The sequence below is a fragment of the Rhinoderma darwinii genome, chromosome 5 (assembly GCF_050947455.1).
Source record: "Rhinoderma darwinii isolate aRhiDar2 chromosome 5, aRhiDar2.hap1, whole genome shotgun sequence".
In the NCBI taxonomy this organism is placed as follows: domain Eukaryota; kingdom Metazoa; phylum Chordata; class Amphibia; order Anura; family Rhinodermatidae; genus Rhinoderma; species Rhinoderma darwinii.
This window is the reverse complement of record NC_134691.1, coordinates 187742822-187769396: the sequence shown is the minus strand read 5'-3', so window position 1 is coordinate 187769396 and position 26575 is coordinate 187742822. Positions and strand designations below refer to the sequence as shown.

General features: G+C 40.4%; 1 protein-coding gene across 2 annotated transcripts in view; it reads right to left on the bottom strand.

Moving 5' to 3' along the window:
* Positions 1 to 6702: 6702 nt before the first annotated feature.
* Positions 6703 to 26575, bottom strand: part of NFX1 (nuclear transcription factor, X-box binding 1) — a 153020-nt gene continuing 133147 nt past the window's right edge. The window contains exons 16-24 of one of the 2 annotated variants that reach the window (XM_075826794.1): positions 23884 to 24114; positions 20453 to 20526; positions 18728 to 18829; positions 13190 to 13231; positions 10868 to 10963; positions 9848 to 9914; positions 8758 to 8903; positions 7481 to 7585; positions 6703 to 6966 (exon numbers count right to left, since the gene is read on the bottom strand). In XM_075826794.1, the coding sequence (XP_075682909.1) occupies positions 6891 to 6966; positions 7481 to 7585; positions 8758 to 8903; positions 9848 to 9914; positions 10868 to 10963; positions 13190 to 13231; positions 18728 to 18829; positions 20453 to 20526; positions 23884 to 24114 (939 nt within the window). In that variant the 3' untranslated portion in view covers positions 6703 to 6890. The remainder of the gene's footprint in view (positions 6967 to 7480; positions 7586 to 8757; positions 8904 to 9847; positions 9915 to 10867; positions 10964 to 13189; positions 13232 to 18727; positions 18830 to 20452; positions 20527 to 23883; positions 24115 to 26575) is intronic. The other variant, XM_075826795.1, reaches the window with a different exon arrangement.

The window sequence follows — 26575 nt, the reverse complement described above, 5'->3', positions numbered from 1 at the left end:
CAGGATCACCTTTGTACAAATACTATATATACGCTGTGAAAATGATGTTCAAACATGTACACTACACTAAATGGTTTTAACATTTTTGTTGATTGGGGCGGAAACACAAACAAATTGTACGGTAGATGTCCCATAGATGCGAATAGCTGGAATTATTATTCACATGTGTATGTAAATGTCACTGGAGGTTCTCACAACTGGAGATATACAAGATAAAAGTAGTGATTGTGGAGGTGCGAGAGATATTTTCAGACTTTCCGGTCAGTCTCCCCAGCATTGCAGTAGATTGCAGAGAAAATGTAGATGGTCCCCTTAGCATTTATGCCCAATTAACTGCAACATAATTATTATAAAATGTACACCAAATCAGCGATAATATTAAAAACAAGTGCCTAATATCATGTAGGTCCCCTCATGCGCCAAAGCAGCTCTGACTCATTGAGGCATGGACTCCACAAGACCTTTGTGGTATCTGGCACCAAGACGTTAGCAGAAGATCCAAGTAACCAGATCGGGTCTCCATGGATGGGATTTGTTTTTCCAGTAAATCCCACAGATGCTCGAAAGGATTGAGATCAGGGAAATTTAGATGCCAAGTTAACATCTTGAACTCTTTGTCAGGTTCCTCAAACCATTCCTGAACAATATTTGTAGTGTGGGATGGCACATTATCCGGCTGAAAGATGCCACCGCCACTAGGGAATACCATTGTCACAAAGGGGTATACTTGTCTGCAACAATGTTTAGGTAGGTGGTACATGTCAAAGTAACATTCACATGAACGCTACAGCTACGATCAGCAGAACATTGCAGAGACCATCACACTGCTTCCACCAGCTTACATTCTTCCCATAGAGCATCTTGCTACCATCTCTTCCCCAGGTAAGCGATGCACGTCTGTCCACATGAAGTAAAAAAACATAAATCATCAGACCAGGCATCTTCTTCCGTTGCTTCATGGTCCAGTACTAATGCCCACGTGCCCATTATAGCCACTTTTGGACAGGGACAAAAGTCAGAAAGGGCGCTCAGACCTGTCGTCTGCTACACAGCCCTGTACACAACAAGCTGCAATGCACCGTGTCTTCTGACACATTTCTATTTTAGCCAACATTAACATTTTCATCAATTTGTGCTACAGTAGTTCTTCTGTGGAATCAGGCCAGTTGGGCTATCATTCGCTTCCTACATGCGTCAATGAGCCTTGGACGCCCATGACCCTTTCCGAGATTGTCTTTCCTTGGACCACTTTTGGTAGGTACTACTTACTGCACTGCATACCGGGAACACGCCATTAGACCTGCCGTTTGGGTTGACCCTTGTCGAAGTCAGTTAGATCCTTAGGTCTCTTTCACACGGCAGTATTTAGATCAACATTTTACATCACTATTTAAAAGCCAAAACCAGTATTGGAAAATAAACACAGAAAAAGTATAATGGTACCTCTGCCGTGTTTTGGACCTACTCCTGGTTTTGACTTACAGATACTGATCTCAAATACTGACCAAGATACTGCTGTGTGAAAGTGGCCTTACACTTGCCCATATTTTGTCTGCTTCCAACACATCAACTTCAAGAACTGTATCTTCACTTGCTGCCTACTACTATATATCCCAGCACTTGATAGTTGCCATTGTACTGGGATAAATCAATGTTACGTCATTTGTCAGTGGTCTTAACGTTATGGCTGATTGATTTATATGGAGAAGGTTACTATTCCTATGGTCAATGTTATTCACGTTACATTGGACAATTTATAAAGCCTAACAAAAACAGAAAACATTATTTGACACCTTCAAAATTGAGAGACTGTCCGCGTGCCACCATTTGCATCAGTGTATTTATTTATGAATAGGTGTTGGGGCTGTTATGTGCATAATAAATTTTACTTCAAATCGCTATAAAAAGGTAGTTAATGACATCAATAATCACCATGAGCAAAATGTCACCAACATTCATCACAGAGAAAAGGTAATCTACTGCAATGACCAACAGAGTGTAGGAATCTCGCGCTAATGTGACCAAGCCTGTTCATCTTGATCATTTTTTCAGTGTATATTATTTTAGACAGTATATACTATCCGACAAGTCTAAAATGATAGCAAAACACCCCCTATAATATTTCTGCGTTTAACCCCTTAATGACCGGGCCATTTTTCGCGTTAATGACCAAGGATTATTTTTTGTTTTTTCACGGTCGCATTCCATGCTTATAATATAATCGATTAACTTTTATTAACTTTATTTTAGGAGAGAATTGAAAATAAGCAGCTATTCCAGCATTGATTTTCACGTTAAAAATGTACGCCGTTTACTATGCAGCGTAAATAACATGTTAACTTTATTCTATGGGTCGGCACGATTACGGGGATACCAAATATGTAAACGTTTTATATGTTTTCCTACGTTTGCACAATAAAAACCCTTTTAGAAAAAAATTACTTGTTTTTGCATCGCCGCATTCCAAGAGACGTAATTTTTTTATTTTTCCGTCAATGTGGCCATATGTGGGCTTGATTTTTGCGGGCCAATGTGTAGTTTTCATTAGTACTATTTTGGGGTACATAGGACTTCTAGATTAACTTTTATTTAATTTTTTATGGGGGGAATGGGAGAAGAGAGAATTTTGCCGTTGTTTTTTTTTGGACGCCGTTCATCCGGCGGTTTAATTAATGTGTTCATTTTATTGTTCAAGTTGTTATGATTGCGGGGATACCATATATGTGCATGTGTTATTTGTTTTGGCACTTTTACTAAACAAAACCACTTTTTGGGCAAAAAAAGTTTTATTTGATTTTGACAAATTTTTTTTTTCCCACAAACTTTATTTAACGGCTTTATGTATTTTTATTTTTTTTTAGTCCCACCAGGGGACTTCACTATGCGATCTGCTGATCGCATATATAATGTTTTGGTATACTTAGTATACCAAAGCATTATTGCATTTGCTGAAGACAAACTTGGGGGGTCTTTGTTAGGACCCCGGCTGCCATGGAAACCTGACGGCGACCCGCGATTTCTTCGCGGGGGTGCCGATGGGGTGACAGAGGGAGCTCCCTCCCTCTGTCAAACATATTAGATGCCGCTGTCGCTATTGACAGCGGCATTTAATGGGTTAAACTGCCGGAATCGGAGCGCTCTTCGATTCCGGCAGTTGTAGCAGGAGCCAGGCTGTGTATAACAGCCATGCTCCTGCCACTGATCGTGTGGGTACACCGTCAGTACCCGCGCCTTCACAGGACAGATATATCCGTCCTCCTGTGCGAACTAGCAGCTGCAGACGGACGGATATATCCGTCCTTCGGCGTTAACAGGTTAAGGTGACAGAATAAGCTGTCGTGTGTATACACGAGAAATAACAATCTCTGGTAATTATATGACTTGTAAATGGCATTTTGTAGCAGTTTTCCCGTTTCGCTCTGTTTCTAATTGCCATTTGTTTCTGAACTCCATAACATCTAGTCTCTGCCCACTATGGTGCGATGTATGCTAAATACAGCACACAGAGAAAAGAGAAGCTCCAGCTCTCCGATCTCTCTGCAGCACACCCTCAGAAGAAGCAGCAGTTGCACAAAGGAGATTATACAGCAGTAATAAGCAGTGTAGCTATTAATCCAACAGTGGGGTGAGATATAATACTTACTACAAGCTGCAGCAGCATCTGTGTGCCAGTCTCTCTCTGCAGCTGCTCACTCCATAAATTTCTATGGTCAGCAGCTGTAACCGGATACATTAAGTAAAGTGATAATACGCCTTTACCTCTGCCTCACTGAAGACAGATTTTACCAGTAAATTCAGAGTGAGTGATCGGTGCCGTAGTCAGGGCAGAGAAGTCTGATAAGCCATTTTTGTCTGAGTGTCATTTTTCTGTACTAGAGATGTATTACAAAGTTTCTTATCTTCGCTTGTACTTTGGATTTATGGGGAAAAAATTAAATGTTACTCTTCAAGGAAGTGGCCTAATTTGGGCCTTCAGGACAGCATTTTCTTTTAGTTTTTTCATCTCTGCATACTAAAAGCTAGAACGGTTTTATTTTTTTGCAGACGTACCAATATAAGGGCTTACTTGTTGCAAGACAAGATGTTTTTTTTCAATGACACGATTTTTTGGCACATACAATGTATCAATTTTGTTTGGGGGTAATTGAGAAAGAAACAACAAATTTGCCATTGATTTTTAAGTTTTCTTTTTACGATATTCACCATGCAATAAGTTAACTTCATTCTGCGGATCATTCCAATTACAGGGATACAACATTTTTATCTTTTTTTAGGTTTTACTACTTTTGTGCAACAAAAACACTTGTTTCAAATATTTGTTTTCTACCGACTATTGAGTTGCATTAGGGGTTATTTTTTGCAATACAAGTTGTAGTTTCAATTGGTACCATTTTGGGGTACATCTGGGGTATTCTGACATTGCATTTATTTTACAAATAACGTTTTATTTGTATAGTAGAGGTCATTACAAATGCTGCAATACCAATTAAATGTAGTTTTTTTTTTTCCCCTATGATGGAAGAGGCAAAACGCTTTTCCTCCTTTTCTTGGGGATTTTGTTATTTTTCTGTAAACTATTGTTTGTTTTTTTTAGTTCCTCTATGAGACTTGAACATCCAATCTCCTGGACAATTTCTAGAATACATTGAAATACTTTTTGTATCAACTCTCTTATATGGCAGACCTGAGGACCAGTGTTAGGCCCCCAGCTGCCATGGCAACCCATCGGCACCCCACAATTGTGGGAATGCCAATGAGCTTAGAGAGAGAGCCTCCTCCCTATGTAAAACCACTTAGGTGCTGTGGCATCTAATTGGTTAAACAGCCAGGATCAGAGTTATTGGCTGTATAATTCCACCGGCACCCGGATGTGATAGAACTACCATTCTGCCGTAATAATACGGCGCTTCACGGGAATAACCTCCTAACTGCGATGTACTATTGCAGTGCAGAGCAGGAAGTGCGTTAAATGACTTAGAGGCTCTGTCATCATATTATAAGTGGCCTATCTTGTACATGATGTGATCGGCGCTGTAATGTAGATTACAGCAGTGTTTTTTATTTAGAAGAACGATCATTTGACAGAGTTATGACCTATATTAGTTTTATGCTAATTAGTTTCTCAATGGACAACTGTGCGTGTTTTACTATATGACCAAGTGGGCGTTGTACAGAGGAGTGTATGACGCTGACCAGTGACCAATCAGCGTCATACACTTCTCCCCATTCATTTACACTGCAGATAGCGATATAGCTATGTGCAGTCACATAAACACACTATAACGCTACTCATGTGTCATGACAATGAATATACATTACCTCCAGTCAGGAGGTGATGTGTATTCAGAATCCTGACCACTTCTGTAGCGTCTCTGTGATTTACAACACAGCAGGCGTAGTCTCGCGAGAAACTGTCATTTACAGCGAGATCTCGCTGCGCCGTGCTGTAAATCACACAGACGCTACAGAAGTGGTCAGGAGAATGAATACACATCACGTCCTGGCTGGAGGTAATGTATATTCATTGTCATGACACATGAGTAGCGTTATAGTGTGTTTATGTGACTGCAAATAGCGATATAGCTATATCGCTATCTGGAGTGTAAATGAAGGGAGAGAAGTGTATGACGCTGATTGGTCACTGATTGGTCAGCGTCATACACTCCTCTGTACAACGCCCACTTGGTCATATAGTAAAATATACCCAGGTGTCCATTGAGAAACTCATTAGCATAAAGCTAATATAGGTCATAACTCCGTAAAAAATGAGTTTTTCTAAATAAAAAACACTGCTGTAATCTACATTACAGCGCCGATCACATCATGTACAATATAAGCCACTTATAATGTGGTGACAGAGCCTCTTTAAATAGATAGTATCACATTGTTATGAAAAAGACAAAATTATATATAACATTGTATTTAATGATAATCTAAAGCCCTGGTTTCAGATCAGAAAAGCAGCCATTCATTGCCAACAATGATAAATGCAGGTGTCTAGTAAGTTATTCTTGGCAATCCCGATTTACACCACTAACGGCGGGCTACTGTAACAAGCACAGTTGTGAGATTGAGTTCAGACAAAATATTGATCCCAGTAAGTGAATCACTTTGGAATAAAGCACTTGCCAGGCCACATTTTAAATCAGGGTGTAGACAACATAGGTGATAAGTGTCCTTAACAAGGAAATAAGCCTTACTGTATGTACCTGTAATACCCTAACCCAAGGAACTAATTCTAGAGGAAAGCAACCGGCAGATGAATACAATGCAAGCAAAACATTCACCCACAATAATGTGATCTCTCAGCTGCCATAAAGATTTTCAATAATAAAAAAAATAGATGTTGTTTTAAATGTTTCAGGCCTCTGTGCTGTTCTCATTTACAACAATATTCTATCATTGAATGCAAAACTATTTGGGCCCTTTAGCTGCATATTCACATAACTGTGTACATGTCATTTCGAGACAATGAGAGGTCAAATGAATTTTGCAGCAGTCACTAGGGTTGGTAGGTAGCTGTGGCAATTGTAAAACCCTCAGTTGGAAACCGAAGCAAAATTATATTTTTTATGGGTAGCAAAATTATCAAAAACTTCACGACCAAAAAAAATATAGAATAAACAGGCACCGAGATTGTACATATGGCATTTGTTGGAACGGCTAGAGCAGCTAATTCATGAGATGGATAGTAGTCTGCAGTTGTTTTATTGTGAACATTTATTTTGGACCTGAAATTGTGATCTTTTGTGCAGGTATCCCAGCAGTGTTCCATGAATGTGTACCATACCTATAGTAGGACTACTTAAAGCGTGACTGATGATCTCAGTACTTAGTAGCCACAGAAGTCCACAAACCCCTTACATTATTCCCAGTAACAGCAGATGTCACTAATCTTGTACATCAAAGTAGTCTATTACAGGTTCTTCTCGCACGGTCTTCTGTGGGCCACTGCTTCCACCATTTCTGAAAGAAAAATTAGCAACCACATAATCAAGTCACAACCAACACAGATCCTTTCTCAATAGGTCCTCTGCTCTACTCATGCTAGGCAAAACTCCATAGTTGTACAGTTTTAGAAAGAATAAAAGCCCTTTAGACCGGCCATTTATCGGGCAGACAAGCATTCATAGAACGCGCGTTCCCGATATTTGTCCTTTGAAAACAGGGCAACGATCAACCGATGAATGAGCAAACGCTCGTTCATCAGCGGATTGTATCATTTTAATTACAGAAACTATTATCTTTGTAGGCAGCACATTACCCAGTGTAAACAGGAAGACGTGCTGCGGACATGATAACGGTGTAACGAGAGCTCGTCCCCTTACTAGCTTCTTGTGAAAGCAGAAAACGAGCGGCGATCAACGGGCTGATCGCCTTTAGAAAATAATAAAAACAAAAAACCATGATGATTTTATAAACTCTGGAGATGCTAAACACAACAACACAAGGAGATGCTTAACCTGAGGCGGTCTCTTACCTTTCAGTCTGATGTCTGTAGTGGGCAATGGGAGGAGGGGGTCTTGTCTGGATTTCTCTTTCGATTACAGCCATAAGAGTAATATTTGGGCACATAGATTTGCCTCTGCGAAAGATTTATAGCAAAGATGTATTCTATACATATTCAATCACAGACTACACATGCCAATGGCCTGTTTTGAATGAATTTTCTTCAACTACACTGCAGACTTTAGTAAAGAACACTCACACATATGGGTGAAAAGGGGATCATCAAAGGAGAAATTGTCAACAACTGGACAAAAGACTCCTTACTATTTAGTGGTTATTATACTTAAATTTCTCCTGTTGATTCCCCGCCCCCGCTCTCTTTGCTGTTTTGTGGGACGGTCATAAGATTGTGACATTTTATAATGTTGCAATTTGTATATGCTATTGCAAAATTTGAATAAAAAGAAAATAAAAATAAAAACAAATGTTAAGCCAGTAGGCATTTATCCACCTATAAGCTTTTATATGATTAACCAGATTTCTGTCTCATTTCTTCTCCAACAATTCCAGGAGGTAAAACTTTTCGAAAAAAAACTATGTATGGAGGTAACATGTACCATGTAAATGCATCCTTGGACAAAGACTGTCAAGTGTCTGGTTGGTTGGTATAGGTTACAGTAAAAATCCTTTCAACTAAATGTAATATTAGAAAACTTGTCCATGTTCCACTGAGAACTCCACTAAATTTTTTATGTACAATAATGCCATGACTAGACTTTGAAATTGACATTAATTCTATGCAGAAATATTTAACATTTGTAGGCATATGTTATTTCAGGAGCTTTAGATTGGTAAAAAAAAAATCTTTCCTCTAGCTTAGGCTTCATTCACATCTGCGTCAGCATCCCGTTCCGGCGTTCCGTCGGAGCTTCCCGTCAGAACAGAACCCTGACTGAAACAAACCGATACCAGAGGTTTCCGTTTGCATCTTCATTGATTTCAATGGTGACGGATCCGATGCAAATGTTTTCAGTTTGTCTCTGTTGTGCAAGGGTTCCGTTGTTTTGACGAAATGAATACCGTAGTCGACTACACCGGGTCAGTCACCATTGAAATCATACCTGTGGTTTCTGTTTGTTTCAGTCAGGGTTCCGTTCTGATGGGAAGCTCCGACGGAACGTCAGAACGGAACCCTGACGCAGATGTGAACAAAGCCTTACATGTACTTTGTACTTGACCGCTTTTATGATGGTATATTAAGCAGTAATACACTGCAGATCTCGAAGAACAATGTGAAATTTAACTCACTTTATAGCAGTGATAACAACATTGCGTTTGGGCTCATTGTCATAGCTCACACTCTCTACACCGTACACTTCTGCAAGGTCGTGGATAATTTTCCGATGGTCTCTGTTCATTGGTGGAAAACAATGGCTTTTTTTCGTTTGTTTTCCCTGCAAAATAATGCATTTAATTATACTGTGAGAACTCAAACTGCAAACATATTTTTGTCATATTCCTTGAACTACAAAAACAACAATACCATAGTACTACTTTTTACTGCACATATAACAAATGTAAATGTGGAATCACAAGAAATAATCACACATGTAAGCAAACTTATGTTCTGAAAACTCATACACTGGTTATCTCGTTTAGACAAACCCACAAATAAAAAACTTACATGAGCTGAATGGCACGGTTAGGTCAGGATCACACAGACCGTTTTTGATACATTATTTAAGCCAAACTAGAAGTGTATCGAAAACGAAGGAAAAGGAGGAAGAGAAGATTAATGCATCTGTTTTCTCCACTCCTGTGTTTGGCTAAAAAAAAAACCTGCATCAAAACTGTGTGTATGATCCTGGCCTTAGACAGGAATTACACATGTAGTTTTCGTTGTAGTTTTTTTTTGGCCCGTGTAGGAGTGGATCCAAAAAGAATGAATAGTATAAAGGAAAGACTGATACAGCGTTTTTTTTTGTATCCACCTGTTTGTCTCAAAAATCGGTCACAAAAATTGCAATGAAAACCACACGTCTCAGTGCTCAGACCCCCACCGATCAAAACGTCTGACATGTGAGAAGTTTTCTGAAGGTTTAGTTACCCTTTAAATTCTGTGTAAATTGTATGAGATAAATAACTCTCACTTATTGGAAATATAATGTAGCACTGGTGACAGGTGCTCTTTAACATGTATAATATATGATGGACATGTGATGGCTGCAAAGTACATTATTTGATAGATTGCCTAAAAAACATTGACGTTCCACAGCAGGACTACAGCATGAGTGAGATTAGTGTTACACATTCCCATGTATCTGTCAAAAGTCTGAAAGTAATGTGAATTGAACCATATAAAGAATATCTTATATAAAACAAGGGCTTGTCAACCGACCTTATTGACGGCATCCACAAGAGCTTTTACTTCTCTCTCAATGTCAGAGACAAACTTTAAATCTTTTCTGCAGTTTGAAAAGAAAAACATATGAATATGCAGAGTCATTCAATGGCCTCGTATAAAGCGGATTTTCAAAATGTGCCATTGATGTTTGTTTTAATAAGAGCATCTAATAAAAAGCTCTAGTGTAAAGAGGTCTATCACCATGACAGATCGTTTTCAGATAGAAGCGATGCTGCTTTTCTTCTGTATGGAACGTTGTCCCCGGACATCATTCTTGTAAAAATCTTGGTGGTTCTCAAACACCTCTAGCAAGTCTGATTTATTCACATCTCCTCTTTATTGCCCCAATATGCTATTATTAGGAACTAGGACTGGTGCTTTGTTCTAAAGGGAGCAGGAATCACATACGTTCTAGTTCTCAACCTGTGGGTAATCTCAGTGTCCTCGTGCCGTGCTCTTATTAGCTTGGGGGACTTTGAGGTTTTTAGAGGGTACTTGTATTAAAATCATTGAGAAAATACTGCCCAATATTATTTTATTAGTAAAACCATCAACAGCACATGTGAAATAATGGGTACCACCTACCCGGATGAATTCCCTAAAATGTTGGAGACGGCTTAAGTATTCTACATATCAAAAAAAAACAACACATTCATAGTAAGGTTCAATTCAGTCGGGTGTATTGTACCAGTCCATATTCTCGATGTAACACCCGGACCCTCCGCGATTCTACTAAACCATACTTATAGCACCAAAAGTACTGCAGGGTCAAACTACATAGGTGTTGTTTGTAGCATGTAAACATGGACACATAGCTCTGTAGAGACCAAATGGTAGGAGATTATTTAAAATCAAGATTTGCAAAGTTGCTTATTTTTTATTTTATTTTAGATGGATTGTATTTTACTACATCATCTAGAATTATTCAGACTATTCTTGTGCAGATTTCTAAATTATGCGGCTTTTTACTGTTGATGTGAAGACAAATGCGTGCCATGTGAACTAAGAACAAACCTTGCATCATCTTTCAAGCTGTCACTGAACTTAAATCCAGAACGAACATTAAAAGGATCTGAATTCTCAGTAATGTTCAAAGCCTCTGCCAGACGTCTGTGAAAGATTTATAAAATTAGAAATGAACAAAAAAAACAAAAACTGAATGTATTAACCTACATAACATGTATTTACTGTGTGTGTGTGTACTCTAGTATATATGTATGCATGTATATATGTATGCATGTATGTATGTATGTATGTATGTATGTATGTATGTCCAGGGAAAAAAGAAAAAAACCAGTGCTGGAATCAGGGAGACAGAGCTATTTCAGTCAGTTAACCAGTTCAACTTGTAGAACCTAAAGACAGGTCCTCTCTAAATTGCCATGGACACCTTTAGGGTCTTTTTTTTTTTTTTAATAATTTTAATGAAGTGAATTTATTTAGTGGTAAAAACAAATTTTGTAATTGACTTTTATTTGAAAAAATAAAATAAAAAATGTCACTGATTCACTTCTGCAGCTTCAATGTATCACAGTACATAGAAGCTGCAGAAAGCTGTTCTGAGACTAATCCATCAATAAGGGCCTGTTCACATCAGCGTTGGCTTTCCGTTCCGGGGTTCCGTCGGAGGTTTCCGTCAGGTGAACCCCGCAACGGAAAGTCAAACTGAAACCACAGCTTCCGTTTCCGTCACCATTGATATCAATGGTGACGGAAACATTGCTAATGGTTTCCGTCACCATTGATATCAATGGTGACGGAAACATTGCTAATGGTTTCCATTTTAACGACGGAATCAATAGCGGAGTCGACTGCGCTATTGATTCCGTCGGAAAAACGGAAACCTGCCGGAATGGTGACAAACGGAAACCATTAGCAATGTTTCCGTCAACATTGATATCAATGGTGACGGAAACATTGCTAATGGTTTCCATTTTAACGACGGAATCAATAGCGGAGTCGACTGCGCTATTGATTCCGTCGGAAAAACGGAAACCTGCCGGAATGGTGACAAACGGAAACCATTAGCAATGTTTCCGTCAACATTGATATCAATGGTGACGGAAACGGAAGCTGTGGTTTCAGTTTGACTTTCCGTTGCGGGGTTCACCCGACGGAAACCTCCGACGGAACCCCGGAATGGAAAGCCAATGCTGATGTGAACAGGTACTAAGCTGCACTGACGGCTCGACTGACAGCGGCTCCTGTGTGCTCCTGAGCGATTTTTAAGCTCTGCAGTGATCAAGAGCACCATAGAGCAATAATCAAACTTGTTATCTTTATATTAGACAGGTCTGTCTATATCTTTAAACGGCAGAAGTCTCACTCATGTAATTCAGTGTGCCTCAACAAAATATCAGTTCTGCAGAGTAAATAAAAACGTTGCCTTGACCTTGCAGAACTGGCATTTTGTCATTCAGGGAATGGTGATGTCAATGTTTCCCCTCAAGTCACAAACCTGGACAGCTGAGGCATTTCTATTACAGTGAGGACCACCACCAAATAATTGCCCATCGGTAAAGAGAAATAAGCAAAAAGGACCTAGATAGGCACAACCATCCGGAATGGAAACCAGAACTGTAGTCTGTAGCAAACAGCATAAAGTTTCTTTATTAAAAATCTCATAAAAAAACGCGTAGGTGACATCACCTTGCAACACGTAATTAATGTGATTTCAATAAAGAAAGATTAAACTCATCACTACGGACTCCATTTCTGGTTTACACTCCTGATGGTTGCGCCTATCCAGGTTCTTTTTGCCAATTTCTCTTTACTCATGTGCCAATGATCCTTTGTGGTCAAGCGACGATCCTGTGGTGGCTGCACCTTTAATTTCTACCACAAGCCCTACAAATTGTTGTGTCTCCTACACGACACATAGGCGAGCATAACCTTATTTGCTTCTATATGTGATTGATTATCACTGCATACTATTCGACGAGGCTCTGCCCTTTTGTTTTTCTATATCCAGTATCGATTAGACAATGGCCCAAACCTCAGCTTCCTGAGCCCCTGTAGGTATGAGATTGCAAAGAAAGGCCATTGAGGTTACATAAAGCCCCAGCTAAATTCTTAGATTTTGAGTGGAGTTGGCTTTAAAGCATCTGGTCCAGTATATAAAATCATTTATTTGTAAGCTCTAACATTCATTTTTGAATTTTACTTTTTAGGTTGATCGCTTCCACGGATTGTAACTGACAAATATGTTAACGCTACATAATTATGACCTTCATTTATCAGAATATCTATAATTTTTTCTTACCCTACAAATGCTACATAAAAAACACTTTAAACATTATAATCTCACAACATAGATATAACCCTGTGCCTGCTTACCTGTTCCTTTCCAAAGCCAAGCACTCTTCGTCACACTGCAGCCTGTAATCAGTCAGACAAAAGCAAGTCAGCGGGCAAATCGCAATGGAAGGGCGTTCACTTACAAGGCCAGATAGTCAACATTTCTTCCACTGCTCAAAGTACTTAACTCGCCTACTTGTTCTGACCTTTCACAATTACCCTAAAAAGTGTTCTAGCTGAATACGTCCTAGTGCGTCGCTGCGACAATCAAATAAAATTCGTATGCTTTGAAAATAAAATTAAAATGTAAGCCACCCACACACATTGTTTTTGCAGAGAGCACAGGCAAATATGACATGGGAACTCGAGCTAAAATGTGCTCATTGTGTAATGAAAAGGCCTGTAGCACTCACAAGAATAATCACATATCATCTTGTAAACACGGTAACCATTACGAAGGTAGAGCATTTGCTTGTAAAGACATTCTACAAGGCAAAATCTGATAACTTAGGTGGAAACCCTGTAGATTTGTATGAGCGAGTCATGTTCGCAGAGGTGCCTTTCTAACCACAGGGAATTTGTTTAAAACATTACTGTAACATCCAATTCATAGCACAGCCTAAGGGTCCTATTAGATGGGCAGATATTCTTTCATGAACTAGCGATGATTTAGCGAGTCGTTTGCGTTTGAAAGACGGTCTATTACATGTGACAATAATTGCTAAAGATTTTTGCTGTTCAGTCGTTAATGCGATTGACCATGTAGCAATTACACACAAAGATTATTGAGCTTGTAGGTGAAGTGCACAGGACCAATCTGCTAACGACTGGAAGATTTGTGATTAGACGAGGTATATGGCGGCGACGAAAGATAATCTTTCACCCAGGTAGATGTGGCCGATCCACGGAAACCCAATGATTTGTTGTTCCATTACACGTGGCGATTATTTTACATTGGAACAATATGAAAATGTGTACAACAATTGCATCGTCTAATAGGGCCTTCAGATGCGGCTGCTAGTTTTTCCTAGAATGACTGCATTTTTTTTTTACATGGTCCTGAAAAAAAATAAAAAATACCAGTAACAGTAAAAAATACTATAAAAAATAAATAAATAAAAAGGAATTTTCTTTCATCGCATAAAAAGCCTAAAATATAGCAAGAGCACACAAAGGGTGGACTATTATAACCTGCCCCTTGAAGGAGCATCTAGACATCCGCATGAACACCAAATGCCTCTAGAAATAATCACTTGAAATATTCAGAAAGACCGAAATGAAAATATGCAAAAGAAGAAGAATAAAGTATGCAAAATAACTGATCAATAAACTTCCAGGCAACTCCTATGAATTAAATCTAACTGAAAATGATCAATATAATTTCCTTAAAACAAAACATACTAGATTTACCATCAAATGGTAACCTAAAATTCATAGAAAAAGAAAGCAGCACTGATAATCCCTAAAGTAGTAAAACAACACATAGTCCAGCATCTTTTAGCAATAAATTTAGCAAAACCCTTAGGGCAGTAAGATTCCTGAACCCGGAACATACAAATTTATTTTAAACTAACTGTTCGAACCTAAAAATAAGTACAGGCTGGAATAGATCAGAGAGAAATATCTGTCAAAGAGTTTAATGGAAAAAACACACCTTCAAACTTGCACCAAAGCAAATGGATTTCTCTAGTTATCAAGGGTGCCAGAAATGCAAGCACGAACACAGCCTAAACCAATTTATGTGTAGATATACTGTGAATAGCTATTTTAAAGTAAAGAAACACTTTTAGAAAATATAAAAATACTTTTCCCTGCTTTTTTTATTTACTCCCCTTGGTGCTGCTGCTCATCTGCTGCTGAGGAAGGGGCTCTGAGCAAAATCAGTCTCCTTCCCCCTCTGGCAGCAGACAATGTACAGTGGTCCCTCAACATATAATTAATTGGTTTCAGGGCGACCATGGTATGTTGAAACCAGAATTGTTTTATCTATACATATTCGGTGTGAAGTTACTACCACTAGGTGTCTCCCTTCCTGTAATCTGCTGTCCACTGTTGTCAAGCAAAATCCATCTCTAGCTACAGAGCAGAGAAGACAGACTGCAGAAAGTGAGGATGTATCTCTTTACTGCCTTCTCATAGAAGTCTATGGAGCGGGGAAGGAGGGAGCAGAAAGTGGAGAGTGCAAGAGCAAGCGCGATGGCAAGAGAAAGAACGCCGAGCGATAGCAAGAGAAAGAGCGCCGCACGAGTGAGAAGACGCAGGCTGGTGGTAAGTGTTATATGTCACCCCAGTGCTAGATTCACAGCTACATTGCTCTCTACTGCAGTATAAGGTCTTCCATGCTCCTTCTTATATGTGATAGGAGATTCTCCTGTGTGTGCAGGGTATGGCAGAGATGATAGCAGTTCGTTTTCTCTAAGCCAGTGAGTGGAGACTAAGAATTAGAGAGAGAAAGCCTGCAGATGGGAAAACTGATAAAAATGCCACATACAAATCACATAATGGCCAGATATGTGTGTACATGAGGAATAACACTGACAGCTTATTCAAAAAAGTCACCTGAAAAGTTAGGTACTGTTTTAAAGAGTAACTAATCTTTCAAAACTCAAAAATTGTGTCACTCAACAAAAACCTCTCTCCTAATTGGTGCACTTATAAAAAAAAATTCTTTCCTGGTTCAATGCTCCGCACTTCCTGCTTCAAACATGGCCCGTGGGGCATGCCTTTCAATGTATGATATTTTCCAGGAAAGTATGTCATTTTTCAATCTACCCATAATGCATATATGCTCTATCGTGAGTGCTCATACTGCTACAACCAATCTGAATTTCTGATCTTTGAAAACCACTTTCCCTTGTGTCTCACGTCTAGTAATAGACACATTCTTCCTTAACATTAGCAATAAATGATAAGAGTCTGTCAATATCTATAAAACACCATCCCCTAACCTTTTTGTTCTGTCATGTGTTTCCCTTACGTGACTGTTGTCTCCCCTTAGCTCTCAAATAAATTTCTGCACTCCTTCAGTTCATCCTTATATTTTCCTCCCGAATGACTATTCCACATCTGCGACCCATTCCCGCACCCCTGCCCATCCAAGTTTTCCCGCCCCGTCATTTTGGGACATTCTTTATCCCTGCCATCACCTCCATTCTTCTTCTTATGCCGCCTATCTCCAAGTGTCATCTGGCACCCCCGTCATGAGCCGCCATCTCCCACCCTTGTTATCACCTCCATCCCCTTACTTATACTGCCCATCCACAAGTGCTATATCCCACCCCTGCCATTAGCCTCTGTCTTCCTTATGCCACCCGTCCCCAATTGCCATCAGCCGTCCACCCCCAAGTGGCATTTACCCCCTGCCATCAGCTGCTCATCCATTAGTGCCATCTCCCACCCCTGCCATAACCTCCGTCCTCCTCCTTATGCCGCTCGCCCCCTAGTGCGATCTTCCACCACTGCCATCAGCCTCCCATCCCTTAGTGCCAGCTCAAACCCCTGCCATCCCCCAGTGCGATTTCCCGCATCTGCCATCAACCACCTATTCAAGAGTGTCATCGCCTACTCCTGCTCATTTATTGAAACAAAAAGTTTTGGGTGGATGTAAGCTGCAGTAGACTATACTACAGTAATTACACAGTAAGAAGGCAAAGGTGCCAGACACAAGCAGAGCCATGAATTGAGACGTGCGTTGTGCTAAGAGAATAGCCTCTATCTCGGGAGGGTGCACGCGCCTCCGCCCGTACACAGTTGAATTTGTGCACAGAGTACTTAGAAACATTTAACGGTGTAAGGATTTCTCATAGCAACCACAAAAGGCATTCAACTAGAGGAGCAGGAAGACGGGGTTTGGCTACAATTTTCTACATAAAGGAGGAAAATTAAGGTAATAAAATAAATTAGAATATTTCATAAAACCACTTAAGAAAAAAATTTGAATTTAGCTCCACTTTAATTTGTGACAATACAGACAGATCATTGAACATATGACTTCATATTTTTCATAGTCCTAACCCCCTATGTATCCCTCAGTGTTACAGCAGGACTACTATACCGTGCAGTACACTATCGGTGCCACTGCTGTACTGTATTCAACCATTGGCTGAGGGAACATCTATACGCAAGTGCCAATTGGCTGTTGTCTCAGCCAATCGTGAGTGTTCTGCCTATGAAAGGTGAATGCTGATTGGCTGGATGTAAATAGCAAACACTTATGATCTGTACAATAAATATGATATTTAACGGCGGAACAACCCCTTTGAATGTTTTAATTCAACGGGTGACCGCATGAATAATTCTTAATTACAAAAAAAAAAAAAGGTATCCATTTGCAAGGAATACACAACTATAAACTGTTAGAAAATATTCACACACATTAAGACATAAATTTACAGTCCTTATGTAATTTCATGCTAGAAAAACCGCCAATGACTCATATTTCACATTTATAAGACTGAAATGTACCATACACAACCTAAAAGAGGTATTGTAATGGCAGGGGGGTAGGGAAACAGACAGTGAGCCCTAATCTACCCACCACTCAGTCCCTGCCTACTTGCAACGACCCGCCCTAGGCGACGGGGTACAACTGGGCGACTGTCCCTACGCTCATTAGGTGCACGACAGACAAACAGACAAGGGGACACAAGCAAAGGGAAATGGGGCAGTTGCCCACGGCAACACCGTGAGCAACAAGAGAGGTGAACAAGCCGAGTCAAACCAGGAATGTACGAGGTACCAAACGCAGAGCAGGAGAGTAGTCAGTAAGCCGGGGTCAGTATGAAGCAAGGTCAAATAGCTAGGAGCTGCAGCTGGGCCAGGAAACCACACGAGAAGAATCACAAGCAAAGGAGGAACAGGAAAGGCAGGTATAAATAGACAGAGGGCGGGAGCTAGCTCCGTCTGGCCAGGCTGCGATAGGCTCTCTCACTCCTAAGCCTGCCATCCTGAGTGGTGGAAGATGGAGTCAGTCTCACAGACATAGAACCAGGTGCAGACTGATTACCCATGGGCGTATACACAGAAGTTGTGCCTGGCAGATCCTTAACAGGTATTAAATGTATAGGAAATGAAGTTTAGTAGCATATAATGTCCCCCGACAAAAATTTTTTATTCTGTTAAAGTACTGCTGCTTTATTGGCTATGGAGAAGCAGTAGAGAGAAGACAAGGAGGGGGGAGAAGGAGGAAAGGAGGAGAGAATATTATAAAGAAATCAATGTAAGGGGCTATCTTCTGCACATGCAAGGATGCCACACAGACAGAGCTTCCCCTCTGCCTCCTCTCATCCCACTAAAGGCAGAAATATTTATTAAACCCTATTTTATATCTATTTAATACCTCTTATATGCATAGCAGTCTGGATAAGTTAGCACAAATGAAAAAACAACAATATAATACAAATCAATTACATTGAATATTTATATTCGACCACCCATGTCACACATAATAGAAGCTGAAGGAGGTGGATCACAAGCCTGGGCCTCTTGAATATAAATCAATCCATAAATTAAATATTTATTGACCTGTTTTGTTCTGCTTCCTCACAGAATAAGACAGAAGACAGAGTATTTGTTTACCTGGTCTGTTTGATTTCTTTTTTGGTGACAAGTTTTCCAATATCCACAGAATCGCCTAGTTGCATTTCGGTCAGCTTTGCGGCCATAGATATAGCAGCTATTCTAGAAACAGAAAAATGAAATCTTGGCATTGTGTGTAAACTACCAATTGTAAGGCACTTTCATGCCCTGCAGATTGTCATACAGATAGAACAAAGATAAGTCAAAAACTCAGAGATTATAAGAAAACAATTCTGCGGTCATGACACATGGAGCTACAGTATACAACCAATGATAAGAGGGCTGAATTAGGACACGAATTGGAGAACATAAAGACATTGGAGCCATGTATTTCGTTTGGTACGCTGCTACAAAACATTCTAATCAAAACCTTGCACTTTTTCCACATGGAAATTGTACTGTGTACCCCCCCCCCCCACCGTTTTACAAAGTTTCCGAACCTCAACAGGTATCCTCACCAGTGAAAGTTAACCACATTGCGGTATTTCTGTTCCAAATTTTCTGATCTATCAGATCCTTAAAAAGTGCATTATATGATCTGTGGGCATGAACAGGGAGGAAGTGTCCCTAACTATACTGGATTCCATTTTCACTTGCCACATGAGCCTGACAATGTATACAACTCAGTAGTAGTGGTCAGGTCATGTCCAACTGACACAGCTGCTGCCCTCGTTTCAAGACAGAGTTCTAAGGGTGCATTCACACGGGGCAGGATTTGTGGCAAATGAACGCCATAAAGCCTGCTCGTGTGATTTCACCACAATACACTTAGGCCTGGGCTACACAGACTTTGTGGGGCTACTGAATAATCAAGTGACAGCTGCAGTCCACAAGATTGCATACAATTCAATGTATTCCTTTGGTCTGCAGCTCTAGCTCAATAGTTAAAATGAATCAGTAGCGCTACAAAAAGTGTCTGTGTAGCCCAGGCGTAAATGTGCCCTGTAACTATGTTAGTTTAACACCAATGAGTGATGATCAGGACATAGAAGCTGTATCGTGTGCTGAAACCTGAATCCGTCAGGTCAGCAGGATTGACTACGACGGTGACAGCGGGCCCTGTGTGATCCACCATTTATCGATCACATCTTAGTTATGAATTTAGATGTGATTGATAACAGCTCAATCCTGCGTGTCAGACACGCAGGACTCTTGTCACCGAAGCAGTCAGACCTGCGGACCTGACAGATACAAGTTTCAGCTACTATGTATCCAAGATACATATAAACTGTATATGAAAGAGTAAAAATAATTATTAATAAAAACAAATGACAAAGTTGCACAAAACACTAATACACTGTTTTAGTAAAAACGTCTTCAGAAGGCGTACATATACTTTAATGGAGAGAAACTGAAAAGGGGGGAGATGTATCATAACTGGTGCAAAGTAGTTACCCATGGCAACCAATCAGATTCTACCTTTCATTTTTTAGAGGCCCTTTGAATAATGAAAGCAGCGACCCAATTGCTTGTCATGGGCAACTACTCCACTTTTCCTTTGCACCAGTTTGACACATCTCCCCCCAAGTTTAGTAAAATATTTCATAGCTTTATCATACAATGAATGAGCTTTATTTACATATATTAAACTGGATAGTCCTTTAAGGTCTGTCATCATCAAGCTGAGAAAAAGGAATTTGTACAAGTAGGACATGGGAAAACACACAATAATTGCACATCTCGTAAAAATGATCAATAAACCATTAAATATACTGTAACACTAACCTTTGATAGGCAGAGGAAGCAGCTGTGCAAACCACACACTCTTTCCTACGCCCACATTCACACTGGAGATCTAACTAAAAAAAAATACAGAAGACATATTAGCACAACTCACACGTCAATCTACTACAATCGCTCCTCTCCATGCATTTTGTTGGTAGCACATCTCGGTTTAAAAAATACTACCAGCTGATGATCAAGCGTCTGCTCGTTCATCGGCTGATCGCTGCCCTGTTTAAACAGGGCAATGATAAATGAAGGGGAAGCAGCGCTCGTACGAGCGCTGTGGCCCCTTCAAAACAACTGATCGGCGGAGGTCCCGAAAGTCGGACCCCTTTCCCATCACCTATTGATGACCTATCCGGAGGAAAGGCCATGAATTTTTAGTGGCTGGAAAACACCTTTTAAGAGTCCTTTTACAGCAGCAGAACGACTTTTACAGCTGGTAAACTAGTGTCAATCAACGATATAGCATGTCAATTGGCGTTCGTTTAGCTCCATTTACGTAGAGAAATCATTGTATGGGGACGAACGAGATAATTCGTTACCATAACTTTGCATGATTGTCGGTAGCACATCCTGTTTACACGGTACCGAAAAAAAAGATGTGGTCAGCCGACAAACAAGGGGTTTTGCTGGTTTGGCAGCTGCTTGCTGGGCCTCTTTAGGGTACGGTCCCATGTAGCAGCGTCCACATGTGCGTGACTTCGGCCGCTGCTACATGGGACCGTACCCTTACACCGGCTGATGCTGGATCACGCCTCACCATCGGCCTGTGTAAAAAGGTTTTATGGGAAATAAAACACTAATCTACCAGTTCACAGACATGGCTGTTTTGCAGTGTCTACTTGCCATACGTGGCATCAAAACGCATCCAAAAGGCCACTATTCACCGAATAGAGCCCAAAAGAGTGTAATTTTGGCCTCCGTTGAGCTGGTATACATCTATACACTTTTTTTTTGCATAATGGACTAGCGCAGCAGTCTACTGCAAGTGCATGCGTTGTGCTGCAAGTTTAAAGAGCAGATGTGCTGACCACTGACTAAGACAAGGGCCACTCCTAAAAAGCAGTCAACTCCTTGTCCTCTGCTGTCACTTGGTCTCACTCTTTCTGGGATCAGTTGAGCGGTAGCCTTGGCACCTGTACACTTGTGGTGACCTGCCTCTGCTCACCATTAATAGTATTTCGCTGCTGGTGGCTCTTTACTAGCGGCAAGATCAGAGTCATTAGAAAGTATAGGAGCCACATGTAATCTTTACATGTAGCTCCTATGCTTTGAAAAGGTGATGATCACACCGCAGCTACAGTGGAGCTGTGAACTTATATTATACTAATCTAATGCACTGACTCTTTGAGGGTTCCTGTAGATTAAACAGAGCCCCCCAGGTGCAGTGCGTTATTTTAGTTTAATGTAAGAAGCAGTAAAATAGTGGAGGAGTGGTAACCGAACTGTGTCAACCCCATACTCCTCGCTGGTCGGCAAGGCCAGGAGTGTCAAATGATCCTCTGTCGAGATATCAGTACACACAGAAAGGAAGTTAGTGACACAAGACAGGAAGTAGAATACGTGACAAGATTTTTTTTTTTCTCTTTAAATGACATATAATTGTCACATATACAGTACTGTGAAAAAGCTTTAGGAAGTTGTGGAAAAATGCTGCAGAGTAAAAATGCTTTAAAAAAAACCAAAAACAAAACTATCAACGCTTTATCAACTAACAAAATACAAAGTGAATGAACAAAATCAATCTAAATCAAATTAATATTTGGTGTGACCACCCTTTGCCTTCAAAAAAGCATCCATTCTTCTAGGCTTTCTTGCCAAATGTCACGGATTTGGTAGGATTGTGGTCAGGTGTAGGATTAACCAATTATACCAAATATGTGATAATAATCATAATTTTCATATGTGGGTTGAAACAGTCATTAACTGTAACAGAAACAACTGTGTAGGAGGCTTATAATTGGATGAGGAACAGCCAATCTCTGCTAGAAAGGGGAGGTTTTGGAAGACTATTTAATGTCACAGGTCCACCATGGCAAGACTAAGCACAGACACGACACAAAGTAGTTAGGCCGGATTCACACGAGCGTGCGTTTTGCACGCGCAAAAGGTCCATAAAAGCTCTGTGTCGTCAGCAGCATATGATGCGTGGCTGCGTGATTTTCGCGCAGCCGCCATCATTATGACACTCTGTTTTTATGTTTGTAAACAGAAAAGCACGTGGTGCTTTTCGGTTTTCATTCATAGTTTTGACTACTGTAGCGCGCATGACGCGCGGCACACGGATGCACCCATTGGCTTCAATGGGTGCGTGACGCGCGAAAAATTGGCAAATATAGGACATGTCGTGAGTTTTACGCAGCAGACATACGTTGCGTGAAAATCACGAACAGTCTGAACGGCCCCATTGACTAACATAGGTCCGTGCGACGCGCGTGAAAATCACGGGCGTAGCACGGACGTATTATACATTCGTTTGAATAAGCCCTAATACTGCATCAGCAAGGTCTCTCGCAGGCGAAGACTTTAAAGAAGACTAGGGTTTCATGATGTGCTGTTCAAGCTCTTTTGAAGAAAAACAAAGAAAGGGGCAATGTTGAGGACCGTAGACGCAGAGGTCGGCCAAGAAAACAGTGCAGAATATCAAAGACACATTATGCTTACTTCCCTTCGAAATCGGAAGTCGTCCAGCAGTGCCATCAACCAGGGGTAAAAAGTCATACCTCTAAAATTGAAACAAGGCCTCAACTATGCACAAAAACATAGGAACTGGGGTCCAAAAGAATGGCAGCAGGTGCTCTGGACTGACGAGTCAAAATGTGAAATATGTGGCTGTAACAGAAAGCAGTTTGTTTGCCAAAGGACTGAAGAGTGGTACAATAATTTGTGTCTACAGACAAGAGTGAAGCAGATTTGGGGCTGCATTTCAGTAAATGGAGTTGGGGATTTGGTCTGAATTAATGTTGTCCTCAATGCTGAGAATTACAGGCAGATATTTATCCATCATGCAATAGCATCAGGTATGCATTTGATTGACTCCAAATGTATTCTGCAGCAGGACAACGACCCCAAACATACAGCCAATATCATTAAGAACTATCTTTAGCATAAAGAAGAACAAGGAGCCCTGGAGGTAACGATATGGCCCCCACAGACCCCTGATCTCTACATCAAGACTGTCTGGGATTACATAAAGAGAAAGAAGAATTTGAGGAAGCCTACATCCACAGAAGATCTGTCGTTAGTTCTCCAAGAACAACCTCCCTGGCGAATTCCTTCAAAAATTGTGTGCAAGTGTGCCTAGAAGAATTGATGCTGTTTTTAAGGCAAAGGGTGAACACTTTGTATACAGCCTATGTATATGTACGGTCATAATAATTCAGCATCATCAACATTACTGTTCCTATCATATTAAAAGGTACAATTACCATTGCACTGCATGTGGAAAGCGGGCAAGGCTGCGAGGGGTGGCAAGCAGCCAAACATGGATGACCACAGTCCGGTCTTGGTAGGGTGCAAGGTTGCTTACAATCCTCATCTATGAGGCACTCTCCTTTGTGGCAGATCCTTTTGCATTTGTGCATTGCGCATTTTAATAGCTGGTTACATCGCAGGCCACATGAAATATCAGTAAGATGGCAGGGAATATTGTTCCTAAGCTGTGAAAAGAAAATAGGAGAATTTGACATTACTATGATATTCCATGTTATATAATGTCTTCCAGAATTCTGTCCAAACATAAAATGGGTTGTCTTACAAAGCAGCGGTGGTGTTCAGCTGATGCTTCCAGGGGGAAATAGCTCCATAAAACTGTGCTGTACCAGAAAACCATACGGTGGTACACCATGCCTACAGATCCATATTACTCAGCTGCAGGGACTACACACAGATATGCCGTGTACAGAAGACCTTAATCTACATAAAAAAGTGGAGTAACTGTAAATTGTTTGCATTACTTATGTTATACTAATGATTAAATACATGATGTTTTAATTGGCTGGTCAGACAAAAGTAAATTCAGAATTCTATTGGGCTTCGGTTACCAGAGTACAGCGCATTCTGGGAGCTCAGATGACACACCATGCTGTAAGGTCACGTTGGGTAACGTAATGGAGCTAAACTGAAACCAGCAGAAACTGTAATGAGTAATGAAAGCACCTATGTATATGAATGGAGAACACAACATGAAATAACCAAAATAGGTAGCTAAACTTTAAAGTTATTCCTCATAACACAAGCGAAGATAAGAAACTTTGATAAAGGAGAAAAGGGCATTTTTCTGTAATAAGATATATTGCAGACTCCTCTACTCTTACCCCCCTGCCTCCTGCACTTACCACTCTGAATTCACGGATAAACTACTTACACCAGTGTTCTTCCATGGAGATCAGGTTACAACTGCTGCCCATAGAAGTTCATGGACAGGGGGCGGGCATGGAGGTGTTGGAGACAGACAGACTGACAGACGCACGCACGCACTGCTGCAGCTTCTAGCGAGTAAGAAACACCAAATGGTACTGCGCTGTCTAGAACACAACAAAGGAAAAAGCAACCACACACTTGGATCGCTAGGGAGAAAAACTGGTCATACAACACATATATAGTAATCACCAAGGGGGTAGAAGAAACGAACATGAAATATATCATGAGCACAGTACACACCGGGATGAAAAACGACATAGAAACAGACCTGAGCTTGCTGGCTGATTAACGATCGATGTGGTAATGTGAGCGAGCGCACTTGCAAAGAGGGATCGCCCTGGCCTGTCCACATGCAGTCAATGCGCAGAGTAAGTAGCTGTGACGTCACAGTGATAGTAAGAAAAGTTTGAGTAGACAAAACTCCAATGAGTTTCAAAGGCTATATGGCCCTCGTCCTCAAGGAAGTGTTTGACCGTATGCACCTGGCTTGACACACACTTACTCAGCTTAGTATAGAAAGGTCTCAGAAAAGATGCAAAAAGAACAAATGTAAAAGTTAGTTTTATTCTTGCTTCTTCCCAATATAATAAAAAAAACAAATGACACATATGAAAAATGACATTTAGAATGTATACAGGGGAGATTTTTCAAACCGTAGAGAAATGTAGAAACACAAGTTGATGCCATTATTAGAAAAATAACTTGGTCCGATGAAGCCAACTTCAAACTTTCCGGTGATGTTAATAGGCACAACTGTGTTTATTAATATACAGTAAACCCTCTTGCAACAACTGAAGAACAGTTGAATCAACCTGGAGTTACAATTTGGGTGGCCCTTTCATGTAAAATGGTAATTGGACCGATCTTCTACAATACAACGGTTACCTTAGACCTGTACCTTTACATGCTCCAAGAAAACACAATAACGCAAATGCGATTGGAGTATGAAAATGAAGACTTCGATTTTCAGCAAGATGGAGCCCTCCTCACTATGCTTTAGCGGTGCATAATTTTCTTGACAAACAATTACCCAATAGGTGGATAGGTAGACGAGGCCACCACGATCACCGGGCTTTACCCCGATGGACTTTTTCTTTTGGGGAGTTATCAAAGTTAAAGTATATTCAAGAAAACCACGCACGGTTGATAACATGATTCAGTTCATAAAAGAAGCATGCCAATAAAGAACTTTGTGTAAAATTGTTTTGTTATTCTATAAAATATTTAAACTGCATACATACTTATGCAATCCCTGTGTGTGTATATATATATATATATATATATACACATATACACATACATCAGAAAACAGCAGCACTCTCAAAAAGAGATATCTTGGTGCCAAGCAAGTAGTCCGGATCCAAGGACTGAGCAATATAGAGGAATAGAAATCTTGCAGCACTACAGTATGTGAAAAAAATGGTGGTTTTATTCAGTCAACAAAATACGGGCGTTTCTGTCCAACAATAGGACCTTTATCAATTTCCTCCTCTCAATTCTGGGGTGACTATTTCAATACCATAAAACGAGATCCCTTAAAGTCACTGCAATGCGTTTCTGCATAGTAGCATGATAGGTTTATAGCCCTTTTAAACATTATTAAATTGCTCAGTTATTGTTTTTTGCAATAGATGTATAGCCCGTCCAACATGTATCCTGTAGCAGGGGCATCATATGAGATTATATATATAAAACCAC